Here is a 12313-nt window from a genome sequence, read left to right as displayed (position 1 = left end):
TTCCAGCATCTGTTAAATCGGGTTAAGCAGCTCCGTCCGAGTTAGACCCCGATCCGGTGTGAGGGTCCACACACGTGAAGACCCTCTGGGGGGGGGGGGTCGCCATCTTGCCTTCATGGTCATCGGCGCCATTTCCCCCCCTTGACTGCCATATTGTCCACACAATTGAGCCGTGTGCACAGCAACGAGCCGGGCGCACAGCGTCACACACATCTGTGCCGTGCGCACAGCGACACACTTAATGGTGCCGGGCGCATAGCGGCCCGCACAAATACCGTCGGGCACACAGCGGCGTGCACATCTCGGCCAGGCGCACAAAGTTGTTGACTGCACGCACATCTTGCGCATCCTGCGCGCACATCGTCGGCACAACCGGAGCATACAACTAAGCCTCCCGGCACGCATACCATCGCGCACAGACGAGTTTTGAGTCACTCCACGCGCACAAATCATGGCACTGCCAGCCAAGGGACAAGCCCTCTGCCCAGCCTACCACCTGAGAGCTGTGCAACCTGAAGTAGCCTCCGCCCTATGCCAGCAGTGCGAAGAGGCTCAGGGGGAACCTAAGCAAGGTTCTCCATTGCCAATAGAGGGATCCGGTTCCACTAATGATAGCGCCCTGGACCTCTGCATATCTGACTCGGCTCCTACAAAGGAAGGCATCTCGGGGGGACTCCACCATAACACCACCTGGATTCAATATGGACCCAGGGACCTTTTCCTGGGTGGAATTTTTCAAAGGGCTGCAAACCTTTGTCCAAGTGCAATCTGTACCGCCTGCGACACAGCCCCAGTCTCCACCAGAAGCACAAGACCTTCCAAGCACCTCTCGGACCTCTCGAGATGTGCCCCACCTAGGCAAGAGCCTCCCTACAGGAGATAGACACCTCAGGGGACGAGACTGACTCCCTGGAGGAAGGGGAAATCCCTCCAGGGATGGAACCGTACCGAACCATGCTGTGATTCTTCTCCAAAGACGAGTTACCAGCTCTCGTGTCTCTGAGCCTAAAGTCGCTGACCATTCCAGGCTCGGGTACCACAGCGGAACCAAAGACGAACCACATCTTGGTGTCCCTCCGTCAGGCCTCATGCTATTTCCCAAAGTTGCAACTGATTGACCTAGAATGGAATGCCCCAGAGGCCAGCTTCAAAAGAAGAAGGGCCTTAGAAGCCTATACCCCCTGGAACCTATGGCTAAGGAACTCCCACGGTTCCCAAAAGTGGATGCCATGGTCTGCGCAATCTCTAAGCACACAACCATCCTGGTCGAAGGAGGAGTGGCACTTAAGGGTGCCCAGGACAGATGTCAGGAAGCCATCCTTAAACAGTCCTTTGATGTAGCAGCAATGACCGTAGTAATACGTGCCTGCTTGCTTATCTCCAGAGATGCAACCACGTCCGCTGAAACAGAACCAGCGATATCCTTCCTCACGGATGCGACCTCAGACCTAATGCGCACCTCAGCCAGGGGCGTCTCCTCCATAGTGGCAGCCAGAAGACAACTATGGCTCCGAAATTGGTCAGCCGACGCTACCTCCAAAGCGAACCTCACGAGAATGCCCTTTAAAGGATCCCTCTGGTTCGAAAGCGAACTGGAGAAGTAAGCCAACAAATGAGGCGAATCTCCAGTACCTTGTCTACCGGAGGACAGGAACAAAAGACACCATCTCTCCTCCCCCCCGAAGAACCAAGGGCAGAGGAGCCCAGTTCTTCAGACCGTACAAGAACACACATTACCAAGCACCTCGCCCCGCAGGCAGGGCCCAGTCCTTTCGGAACAGACACAACAAGAGGGGAGCAGGCTCAGACACAGGCTCCGGCCGCACCCCACAATGAGAATCAGCAGACCCAACCATCATTCGAGAGGGATATTATCTGGACTTCCACAGCATCCCTCCAGACAAACTTGTGAGATCATCGTGCCACTCCCTCTCCAAGAGGACAGCAGTGGAAACCACACTGACAAAACTAAGCCTAAAGGCGATAACCCTGGTGCCCACGCACCAACAAAATACTGGTCACTATTCCATCTATTTTATCGTTCCCAAGAAGGAAGGAACGTTCTGGCCCATCCTGGACCTCAAGACAGTCAGTCATTACCTGAGGGTACCACACTTCCGCATGGAAACCCTACGCTCAGTCATAAGGGCAGTGCAGCAAGGAGAATTCCTGACTTCACTGGATCTATCCAAAGCCTATCTCCACATTCCGGTCCATCATGACCATCAGCGCTTCCTACGCTTTGCGATACTGAACCATCATTACCAGTTCCAGGCGCTACCCTTTGGACTAGCTATCGCCCCTCGGACCTTCACAAAAATCATGGTGGTAGTGGCGGCAACACTGAGGAAAGAAGGAATCCTCTTTCACCCTTACCTGGACGATTGGCTGATCAGGGCAAAATCTCCAGAGGAAAGTCACCAGGCAACCACCAGAGTCAACAATCTACTGCAGAATCTCAGGTGGGTCACCAACACAGCCAAGAGCTACCTGCAGCCCTCCCAATTGCTAGAGTACCTAGGAGTCCGGTTCGACACCAAACAAGACAAGGTTGTCCTTCCCCCTCCAAGGAGAAGGAAACTGATGGGCCAGCTACGAAAACTGTTGAACTATGCTCACCCCAAGGTATGGGACTACCTCCAAGTCCTCGGTCTCATGACATCAACCCTGGAAGTTGTTCCATGGGCAAGGGCCCACATTTATTTATTTATTTTATTTATTTATCGAGTTTTATATACTGTCTTTCGGTTTCGCCATCACAACGGTTTACAAAGTTTCAATGTTTAACAGAGTTTCCAAAGATTCATGTGATTGTCAACATTAATATTGTAGGCTTTATAAACGTAGATCGTATTTCAAACTATGCGGTTTCATTTCTGTATGTATTACTACTGCATTGGTTCCAAATGTTTGCATGGGGCCAGTAGGAGTGGAGTAGTATCTGAGAGTCATTGTGTGTTTTGGTAGGCTTTGGTGAACATCCAGGTTTTTAGTTCTTTTTTGAAGGTTTTTAGATTTTGTTATGTTCTAAGTTCGGTTGGGAGGGTGTTCCAGAGTTTGGGACTTCCTAGGGATATGGCTCTCTTCCGAGTTGAGGTAAGTTGTTTGGCACGAGTAGGTGGAATCTTTAATAGACCTTTGTTATCTGAGAGGAGGTTTCTATTTGGGGAGTGTAGTTTTATAGATGTACTAAGCCAGTTTGATTGTTTTTCGTATATTATTTTGTGTAGTATGAATAGTATTTTATATTCTATCCTGAGTTTTATTGGGAGCCAGTGTAGTGAAATAAGTATAGGAGTAATGTGATCATGTTTTTTAGTTCTAGTGAGTATTCTAGCGGCTGTATTTTGAAGTATTTGAAGTGGTCGGATGGTGGTGAGAGGTAAGTTGAATAATAGGGAGTTGCAGTAGTCCAGGTTGGAGAAGATGAGTAGTTGAAGGACTGCTCTGAAGTCGTAGGGGGATAGGAAAGGTTTTAGACGTCGTAGGGTTAGGAGTTTGTGATATAAGGTTTCCTTATGCCTAACTGCATAAAATCTCTATATTTATATTTATATATCATTTATGTCATATTATTTACTATCACCTCCGTTCTAACAAATGTTTAAATCCTATTAATGTTAAAATAGATACCCTTCACATTGTTGTTTTTTTCTTACAAGTTACCATGTTACAATGTAAAAATAGGGCGGACCTCGCCCTATTCTCTCAGTTATCTGTAAACCGATATGATATCTCGATCGAATGTCGGTATATAAAAGAAAATAAATAAATAAAATAAATAACTATCAGTCTTTGATTTTAGAGGTGATGTGGTTCTTGAAGGATAGTTCTTTGTCAATTGTGACTCCTAGGTTGCGGGCATGAGTTACAGGTGATATTGCAGCTTTTTGGTTTGTTAAGTTGAGAGGTGGTCACAATGGAACCCGACGTCCCAGAACTACTCCATTCACCTCCAGCTACCAGCAGAGGTTCGGACCCAGCTCCAATGGTGGCTACAGGAGGACCATCTGAGCAAGGGAGTAAAACTATCCCCACCGAACTGGATCTTGCTCACCACGGATGTGAGGGTGGGGAGCCCACTGTCAGGGACAATGAGACACGGCCCAGGGACAATGAGACAAGGAAGAGGCGGGGTGGAACATAAACCGGCTGGAAGCCCGAGCAGTCAGACTAGCCTGTCTACGATTCAGCCACAGTCTCCAGGGCAAGTCTGTCAGAGTCATGTCAGACAACGCCACTACAGTTGCCTACATCAACCGCCAGGGAGGAACCAGAAGCCAACAGGTGTCCCTGGAGATAGACCCCCTCATGGCGTGGGCGGAAACAAACCTGCAAGTCATTTAGCCTCACACATTGCAGGAAGACAACGTCTCTGCGGACTATACTTCAGCAGAGAGAGTCTAGACCCAGGGGAATGGACGCTGTCAACCACAGCCTTCCAGTTGATAGTAAATCGCTGGGGAACCCCAGCCATGGATCTACTGGCAACCCGATCCAACACCCAAGTTCCCAAGTTCTTCAGCCGCAGATGAGAACCACAATCCCGGGGAATCAACGCCCTCGTCCAGACCTGGCCACAGGAAGCCCTGCTGTATGCCTTTCCCCAATGGCCACTACTGGGCAGGATCATCCTCAAGATAGAACACCACAGGGGACTAGCACTTCTAGTGGTCCCGGACTTGCCAAGAAGGCCATGGTACGCAGACATGCGAAGATGTCTTGCGGGGAACCCTCTGTGCCTACCTCCACACAGGGACCTTCTCAGGCAAGGACCGATCCTCCGTGAAGACCCGATCCTCCACGAAGACCCGACTGTATTCTGTCTTACGGTCTGGCCCTGAGAGGACTCGCCTGAAGAAAAGCGGATAATCTTAAGGCAATGATTGACACCTTACTTCGAGCACGCAAGTTCTCCACATCGCTAGCTTACATATGAATATGGAGAGTATTTGAAGCCTGGTGTGAGGACCGCGGACAATCAAAATTACCATGATCCTGGAATTTCTGCAGGTCGGCTTGAACAAGGGGTTGTCCCTCAACTCCCTCAAGGTTCAGGTGGCCGCGCTGGCCTGCTTCAGAGCCAAGGTGGACAGTATCAGCCTATCAACCCATCCAGATATTTCCCGCTTCCTGAGAGGGGTCAAACAAATCCAACCACCCTTAAAGTGGCCAGTGCCCCTATGAAATCTCAATCTAGTACTAGACTTCCTAGCGGGAACTTCCTTCAGACCTACTCGCGGTCTGTCCCTACGGCTACTGACCTTGAAGACTGCATTCTTAGTGGCAATATGTTCAGCCCGTCGCGTCTCCAAGCTTCAAGCCCTATCCTGTTGAGAACTGTTCCTCTTGTTCACACCGGGATCCATACAGCTACGCACTGTCCTCTCCTTTCTACCGAAAGTGGTTTCTCAGTTTCATCTAAACCAAACCATCTCTCTGCCATCTCCAGACGAACAAAAGGATTCGGAAGACTCACACCGTCTTCGCCATCTAAATGTCGGCAGACGCCTAGTCTGATACCTGGAAAGATCGGAATCTGTGCAAAAGACGGACCACCTATTCGTCCTTCACAGCGGAAAGAAACAGGGGGAAGCAGCCTCGCAGGCAACTATAGCCCGCTGGATCAAAGACGTAATCAAGGCGGCCTACGTAGAGGCAGGGAAGCCTCCACCTCTATAAGTCAAGGCCCATTCTACAAGGGCCCAGGCAGTGTCCTGGGCAGAAACCAAGATGCTGTCGCCTGCCGAGATCTATTGGGAGGTGACGTAGTCCTCCATACACACCTTCTCCAGATTCTACCGCCTTGATGTCCAGGACACAACCTTTGCAAGGGAGTACTAAGTGGGCCAAGGGCAGCCTCTCGCCCTGTTCAGGAGTTGCTTTTGTACATCCCATTGGTCCTGAGTCCATCTGCTACACGATAGGAAATGGAGAAATTACCTGATAATTTCGTTTTCCTTACTGTAGACAGATGGACTCAGCATCCCGCTCACGGCTGCCCCGGAATCCTGAAACCTTGGGTGAAAAAACCCCGAGAACAAGACAAGCACGGGTAAGCCAGGTATTAGCCCTAGTTCAAGACACCCATAGTTGCCAGGCGTCAACGTTATCCGGTTGAGTGCACTGGCGGTCTCCAGTTTGGAAATCAGTTGAACCACTCCTAGTTAATCAAGTTAACCAAGTTAATAAAGTTATTAAAGCACACATATAGCCACAATTGCTTTTCGAGGAGATTACTGAAGAGCAAAGCTTCCTGCATGGGTATATGTAGGCTGACGTCAGCTTTGAAATCTGACTCAGTCTCCCATCTGCTATCAGGAGTACACTATTACCATTGGTCCTGAGTCCATCTGTCTGCACTAAGGAAAACGAAATTATTAGTAAGTAATTTCTCCATTAGCCATTCATAAGATTAGTAATTAGGTAAAGGCTAACAAATGTTTAAAGATACAAGCTTTTGGGGGACTAGTAAGTTCCCTGTCCTAAGATTTTGCAAGGCCTGAGGAAGGGGCCTCAAAGTGGAAAGCTTGCATCGTTAAACCTTAGAGAGTTATCATTTTTACCTGACTAATGTGGCACTTTCTTCCAATAAGTTGTATTTACAATGGGCTGCTGATTCCTTCCTTGACCCGGTGCCCGGTTCAGGTCTTGCTCAGGTGCACACAAGGTGAGATCACTTCCCCTCCACAGATGTTCTGCAGCTGCATCAAAGGTTGCAATCGGGCCCCTTGCCATTATTTGATGCTGCCATATGTAAGCTTTATAATCCATTTTGATGACCAATAACCACCTTTTCCAGCCTTTTTTTTTTTTTTTAAGGCTCCACTTTGCTAACCTCTTAATCTCTCCGTGGCCCTGATGAAATAAGATGTAAGTTAGAAATGTGTGCTGAACTTCAGCGCACATTTTACTCATGAGCAAATAAAAGAAAGTTAACTGCTGATGCAGTAGGCAAATGTATCAGGAGTTTAAAAAAAAAAAAAAGCACATAAACCTAAAAATGTGCGCCAAAAAAAATGATTAATGCACATAAATTACACTTCATGTGATGCATGGTTTATAATTATAAAACATAATTTGTGTGCACAAGGCATGGTATATGGGCCCAGACAATGTTTAGCGTGCATAAAACACGATTTAAAACACAGTTCATGCGCATAGTGAGCAGAAAGCAAAAGTTACGCTCCTCGGAGTTGTGCACACAAAACAAGTTGGCTCCTCAGTTATTCCCTCAAAACATGTAAATCCCGAGCACAGGCCCTTGACACCACAAACTCCAGTTCCCATGGACTAACACCAGCCCCAGAATCTTTACTCCACCTCTGACCAGGCGTTAAATTTCCAGCAGGATAAAGCCTGCACACCTTTCTGCATTGAGGAGCAATGCAACCCGGCGCGCACAAATCTACGCCCGATTTTATAACATGCGGGCTCAGCGCATGCAAGGGGGTGCACGCCGAGCCCTGCTGGCTGTCCCCGTTCTCTCCAAGGCTGCTCCTTGGAGTGAACTTTTTTTCCAGGCCCGCCCCCCCCCCCCCCCCCCCCCCCCACCTTCCCCTATCTAACCCACCCCCCAGCCCTACCTAAATATCCCCCCACCTTATTTTATTTCTTACGCCTGCCGGAACGGAGGAGGGCTCGGGACACGCCCCCGGCCCGCCGTCACGCCTCTGGACCGCTCCCTGATCCTGGACACGTCCCGGACCTCCGGCATGCCCCCGGACCCGCCCCCGGACGGCCCACTTTTGAAAGCCCCAGGGCTTACGCACGTCCCGGGGTTTGCGCTCGCCGCCGAGCCTTTGCAAAATAGGCTCGGCGTGCGCAGGGGCATATTTTCTCAGGTTACGCGCGTAGCCTTTGAAAATCTGCCCCATTGTTACTCATGGTTGTACGCACATTTTTTTGGGTGTAAGATCTCCTTGCTGCTTCAAAAAAGCGCTCAGAGCCACCTACTGATGTGTGCAAAGCCTAGCTCACCTTATTACATCGGGGCCTATAAGAGCCATGCTTTTCTAGGGTAGCGTTTCTGAAACTTTTTAGATCATGCTCTCTTTTATGTCTTTTTTTTTTTTTCCCCTTGTACAATTAGTTACATCAAACCAAAGATCTTGCTTCCATATCCTTGCCATCACCATCTTGATCCATCGCATGCTTCCCTGGGAAGGCTGGCTGCCTCCCAGTTTGATAGCCAGTTCTCCTGAGAACTGCGAGTGCCAGTTCAACCACACTCCCCATCCTACTAGAAAAAGAAGCAGGAAGCTGAGTAGGGAATCCTACCTCCCACAGTTAATACTTGGCCCCTCAAGCCAAAATAATTTCTTTTTAATTAGTGGGCTAAGCAGATTTGACCTGGAAGACACAGAGCAGACACATACTAAGGATCTGACTTTTACAAAGTGTTTTATATCACTGGAGAGAGACATTTGTGTAAAGTCACAATTAACTAATGAAAACGTAATTTAACTGCTTTCATGCACTACATTTTGCATTTAAAAATGCTTAGTTTTTGTTCATCTGCACTATTATAACAAGTTTTGCGCGCACACACACACACACACACACACACACATATATATATATAGTAAGATGTTTGAGGAAATTCAAAACCATTGTGTAAAATAGTTTGGAATTCCTTTTCCTTTCTATGTCTGCTTTTGTAATATATCTGGGGAGGAAAGTTAACACAATTACTTAGTAAACTGCAGATTTTTAAAGAGCCTAAGCTTTCCCGTAAAGTGGGGGAAATCCGGGAAAGAAAATAACCAGGCCATTGAAAGCAAAAAAGAGAGAGCTCAAGAGAACCTGAAGCATGCATGGAAAATTACAAGTAGAGAGTTTACCAGTGCAGGGTATCTAGTCCATTTTTATATAACGTCTACGTTTTACACTGCACTGTACCTCTTCATGGGATGGTGCGTGGACAGCATGACCCAAGCTTAACATCAGAGAGGACTAGAGCACTAAGGTGCAAGGCTGCAACAAGCAGCAAGGCGCTGTCCCGAAGGTTTTACAGTCTTAGGAATTCTGTTCATGCAGGGCACATTGAGAGAGCAACGCAAGGGACCTGTCTCTTGCCTCACATCTGATATTGCACTTGACAATTGTCAGTCTAGCACAACTTTCTAAAGTGTAAAATTGTGTACTACCCAGTATAGAACATAGAGAATGCAATATATGAATTCAGAATGATACATGCTTCAAATGAATCTATCCGTCATCGTATGCAAACAAAACAAATGCATTTTTCAAGAATTTCTGTCCTTTTAAGTGGTTAAATATTTGTATTAATTTCAATTGTTTGGGGGTGGGTGGGATTTTTTTCCCCCCTCTACTTTAATGCTATAGGAGCATCTCTGGAGACCAAAAGGAGAAAGATGAGATCAAAGATTCAAAGCCGCGCTCCTTGAGGTTCACGTGGAGCATGAAGACCACCAGCTCCATGGACCCGAACGACATGATGCGGGAGATCCGGAAGGTGCTGGACGCCAACAACTGTGACTACGAGCAGAAGGAGCGCTTCCTGCTCTTCTGCGTGCACGGCGACGCTCGGCAGGACAGCCTGGTGCAGTGGGAGATGGAGGTCTGCAAGCTGCCGCGCCTCTCGCTCAACGGCGTCCGCTTCAAGCGCATATCTGGCACTTCCATTGCCTTCAAGAACATTGCATCCAAAATAGCCAACGAGCTCAAGCTGTAAAGGAGAAAACGGTATTGGTGGGATCAGGGAATATTCATGCCGTGACCTAGATCACACTGTTTGAATGTACTGGCTACGCCTAACGTGATTGGCCTGTGAATCTCTTCCTTCTCCCCTGTAGAAACGGTCCTTATTGCAATAAGGTTATACATAGTTATGAATTGTAAAATTTTATTCATGACCTATATTAAATAACTGTAGCTAAAAAAAACGTTATGTTCACATGTACAGGTAAATACGTAGCACATTCAGTTCACAGTTTGTTCATAAAATTGTATAATAAAAAACTTGATCGCTGAAAGATACAGGTCTTGTATAGTTGTGTCTAGATTTCTGTACAGAAATGTATGTTTGATGCATTTGTTTGAGATGAAAACATTCTTTCCTCTCACTTACGTTTTTTGATGGTTTATTTTTATTTTTATTTTTTTTTTGCCTCTATCATGCATTTCTAAAAAGAAAAAAAAAATGATGTCCAGAATTGACATGCACAATGTAGAACTTTCATAAGTATAGCATGGCCATTTTTCTTTATTTAAAAAAAAGTCACATATATATGTAATTATGAAATAGAGATCAATTTTTTTGTTCTACACAGGGTTGTCCTGCTTATCTTTGGCTTTCATCCTCGTTAATGGACAGTGTTTGGTTGAAAAATACAAAGATGTTTACAGTGTTGGCACTTGTAGTAGAAAAGAAGAAAAAACGTAAAAAATCTCAAACCTTGTGCCGGGTGAACAAGGTGCTGGAGAATAACGGTCAAAGCTAGTTAAAAGTTTCTTCTGCAGCTTTTTATATACTCAAGCCTGTTTAATAAATGTAGCAGTGAAATGTAGACAGCCTATGGGGGACAGCGAACACATTGCTTAAATTAAACGCAGCATAAAACAGAGGAAATATCCATTAAGTGTCTTGCCTTCAGAACATTGCAAAATTCGAGTTAGTGGCAATGTTACTGGAATAATTTCTCAGCACAAGCTCCTACATTATAATGAAGTATTGACCAGTAACACCACTTCACAATGCCACCTCAGGAAATAACCATCTGTCGGAAAGCTTGCCGCCGCCCCCATCCCCAATACGCCCCCTGCAATTGTATTGCCATACGTTACACCTAGGCAATAGATTGGTTCATTCATGCTTTAGTGGTTGTAAAAATTTGTTCCCATGTAACTGGTTTGTGCTTAATATTTTATCAAATTTCTTGTATTTATTCCACATCATTATGCCTGTAATGTGCAGCTTTGTAATTTAGGCGTTTGCCTATTTAAAACAAAAAAAAAAGAGAAGTTTTTTTTCTTTCATAATTAGTGATTATAAACTTATGTAAAACCACTAGTGCTGGTAGATTTTAATACTTGTTATTTTGTACTGAATCAACCTTAGAGGTTGATTGTGCAATGTTATTTAATGTTGTAATTACTGTAATCGGCATACGCCCCCCTCCTCTGCCCCAGTCTGCACACACTTGTGAAAAATAGAAAGAATTAATTCAAAAGCTGTCAATTAAAATAGACAAAGAAACAAGCTGTGATTTAAACTCTGAAACCCTAATCAAGTTTAAAAAGCCGAATGTAGCTGATGTGCCATTGTGAAATGGCTTCCTGACAGAGATGGACTTTGTATTGTGTGATGTAACTGTCTTCTGTAATGGTTCTGATCTCACATGGACGTATATTGTTGCCTTAGAAAAAGGGTGGTGGAGAGAAGGAACTGAGGCCCCTATTTGTCTCGTAAATGAAAGTTGATGCAAGTCATCTTGATTTACTCTCACTGGTGCACTCTTTGAAACTTACTTGAAACGGTTCTAAAAATAAAGCACTTGTCTTTTGCCCGTTTCTCTGCGTGATGTGTCTCTTTCCAGGATCTTATGGAACTGGGTTGTACCATTTTCATTCCATAGGTATATTTTGTAAATTTACCATCTGTCCTGTTAACCTTTCTCTGAAAAGCAGCAGTTCATTAACTTCATTAAATACTCTCTTGTCTTATCTTTTAGTAGGGCATTATATATTTTGCTTTTGAACCGCAAAGTTCTCTAAACACCAACTCTGCCCCAATCCTTTTATGTTTATTTTCCTTCTGCTTGTTCTTTCTCAAGCTGAGTTATTTTTCCTGTTTTTAGCTGCCTTTTAGATGCCCAGTTCCCCAACCTTCCTACAACTCCTCAAACTGATTGTTTTAACTACTTTACATAATTTTGTCATCTGTGAATTTGATCTCCTAACCCATTGCTCCCTTTTCCTGATCATTAATGACGAAGTGTGTAATGGGCAGGTCACCTTAGTAGTAAGTTGTGGGGGGAAGCAGATAAACAGACACAGGAGATCAGCCGAAAAGTTTCCTTTATAAAACAGCAGTGTAATACTACAGGGTTCTGGTAAAAATATAATAAATGACAAAGGCAATATATCAGAGATTATAGTATATGTGCACCTAAGCAAGTAAAGAAAAAAACAGAACTATTGCTAGCAGCACACTTATACACAGAACAGCAGAGAGAAAGGTTCCATATTAGGAGTTACCACCTAGGAAAGAGATCTAGACGTCGTAGTGGATAATACATTGAAACAGCTAGATCAGTGTGCTGTGGCAGTCTAAAAAGCAAACAATGGG

General features: G+C 45.7%; 1 protein-coding gene across 5 annotated transcripts in view; it reads left to right on the top strand.

Annotated features, from left to right (window-relative positions):
• Window positions 1-11535, top strand: part of MARK1 (microtubule affinity regulating kinase 1) — a 387182-nt gene extending 375647 nt beyond the window's left edge. For all 5 annotated transcript variants that reach the window (XM_029593165.1, XM_029593162.1, XM_029593164.1 and 2 more), the window contains one exon: window positions 9349-11535. In XM_029593165.1, the coding sequence (XP_029449025.1) occupies window positions 9349-9697 (349 nt within the window). In that variant the 3' untranslated portion in view covers window positions 9698-11535. The remainder of the gene's footprint in view (window positions 1-9348) is intronic.
• Window positions 11536-12313: the final 778 nt, after the last annotated feature.

This window comes from Rhinatrema bivittatum, chromosome 3 (genome assembly GCF_901001135.1).
Source record: "Rhinatrema bivittatum chromosome 3, aRhiBiv1.1, whole genome shotgun sequence".
Classification (NCBI taxonomy): domain Eukaryota; kingdom Metazoa; phylum Chordata; class Amphibia; order Gymnophiona; family Rhinatrematidae; genus Rhinatrema; species Rhinatrema bivittatum.
The sequence above is the reverse complement of the archived record's forward strand: the minus strand, read 5'-3'. Positions and strand labels throughout refer to the sequence as shown.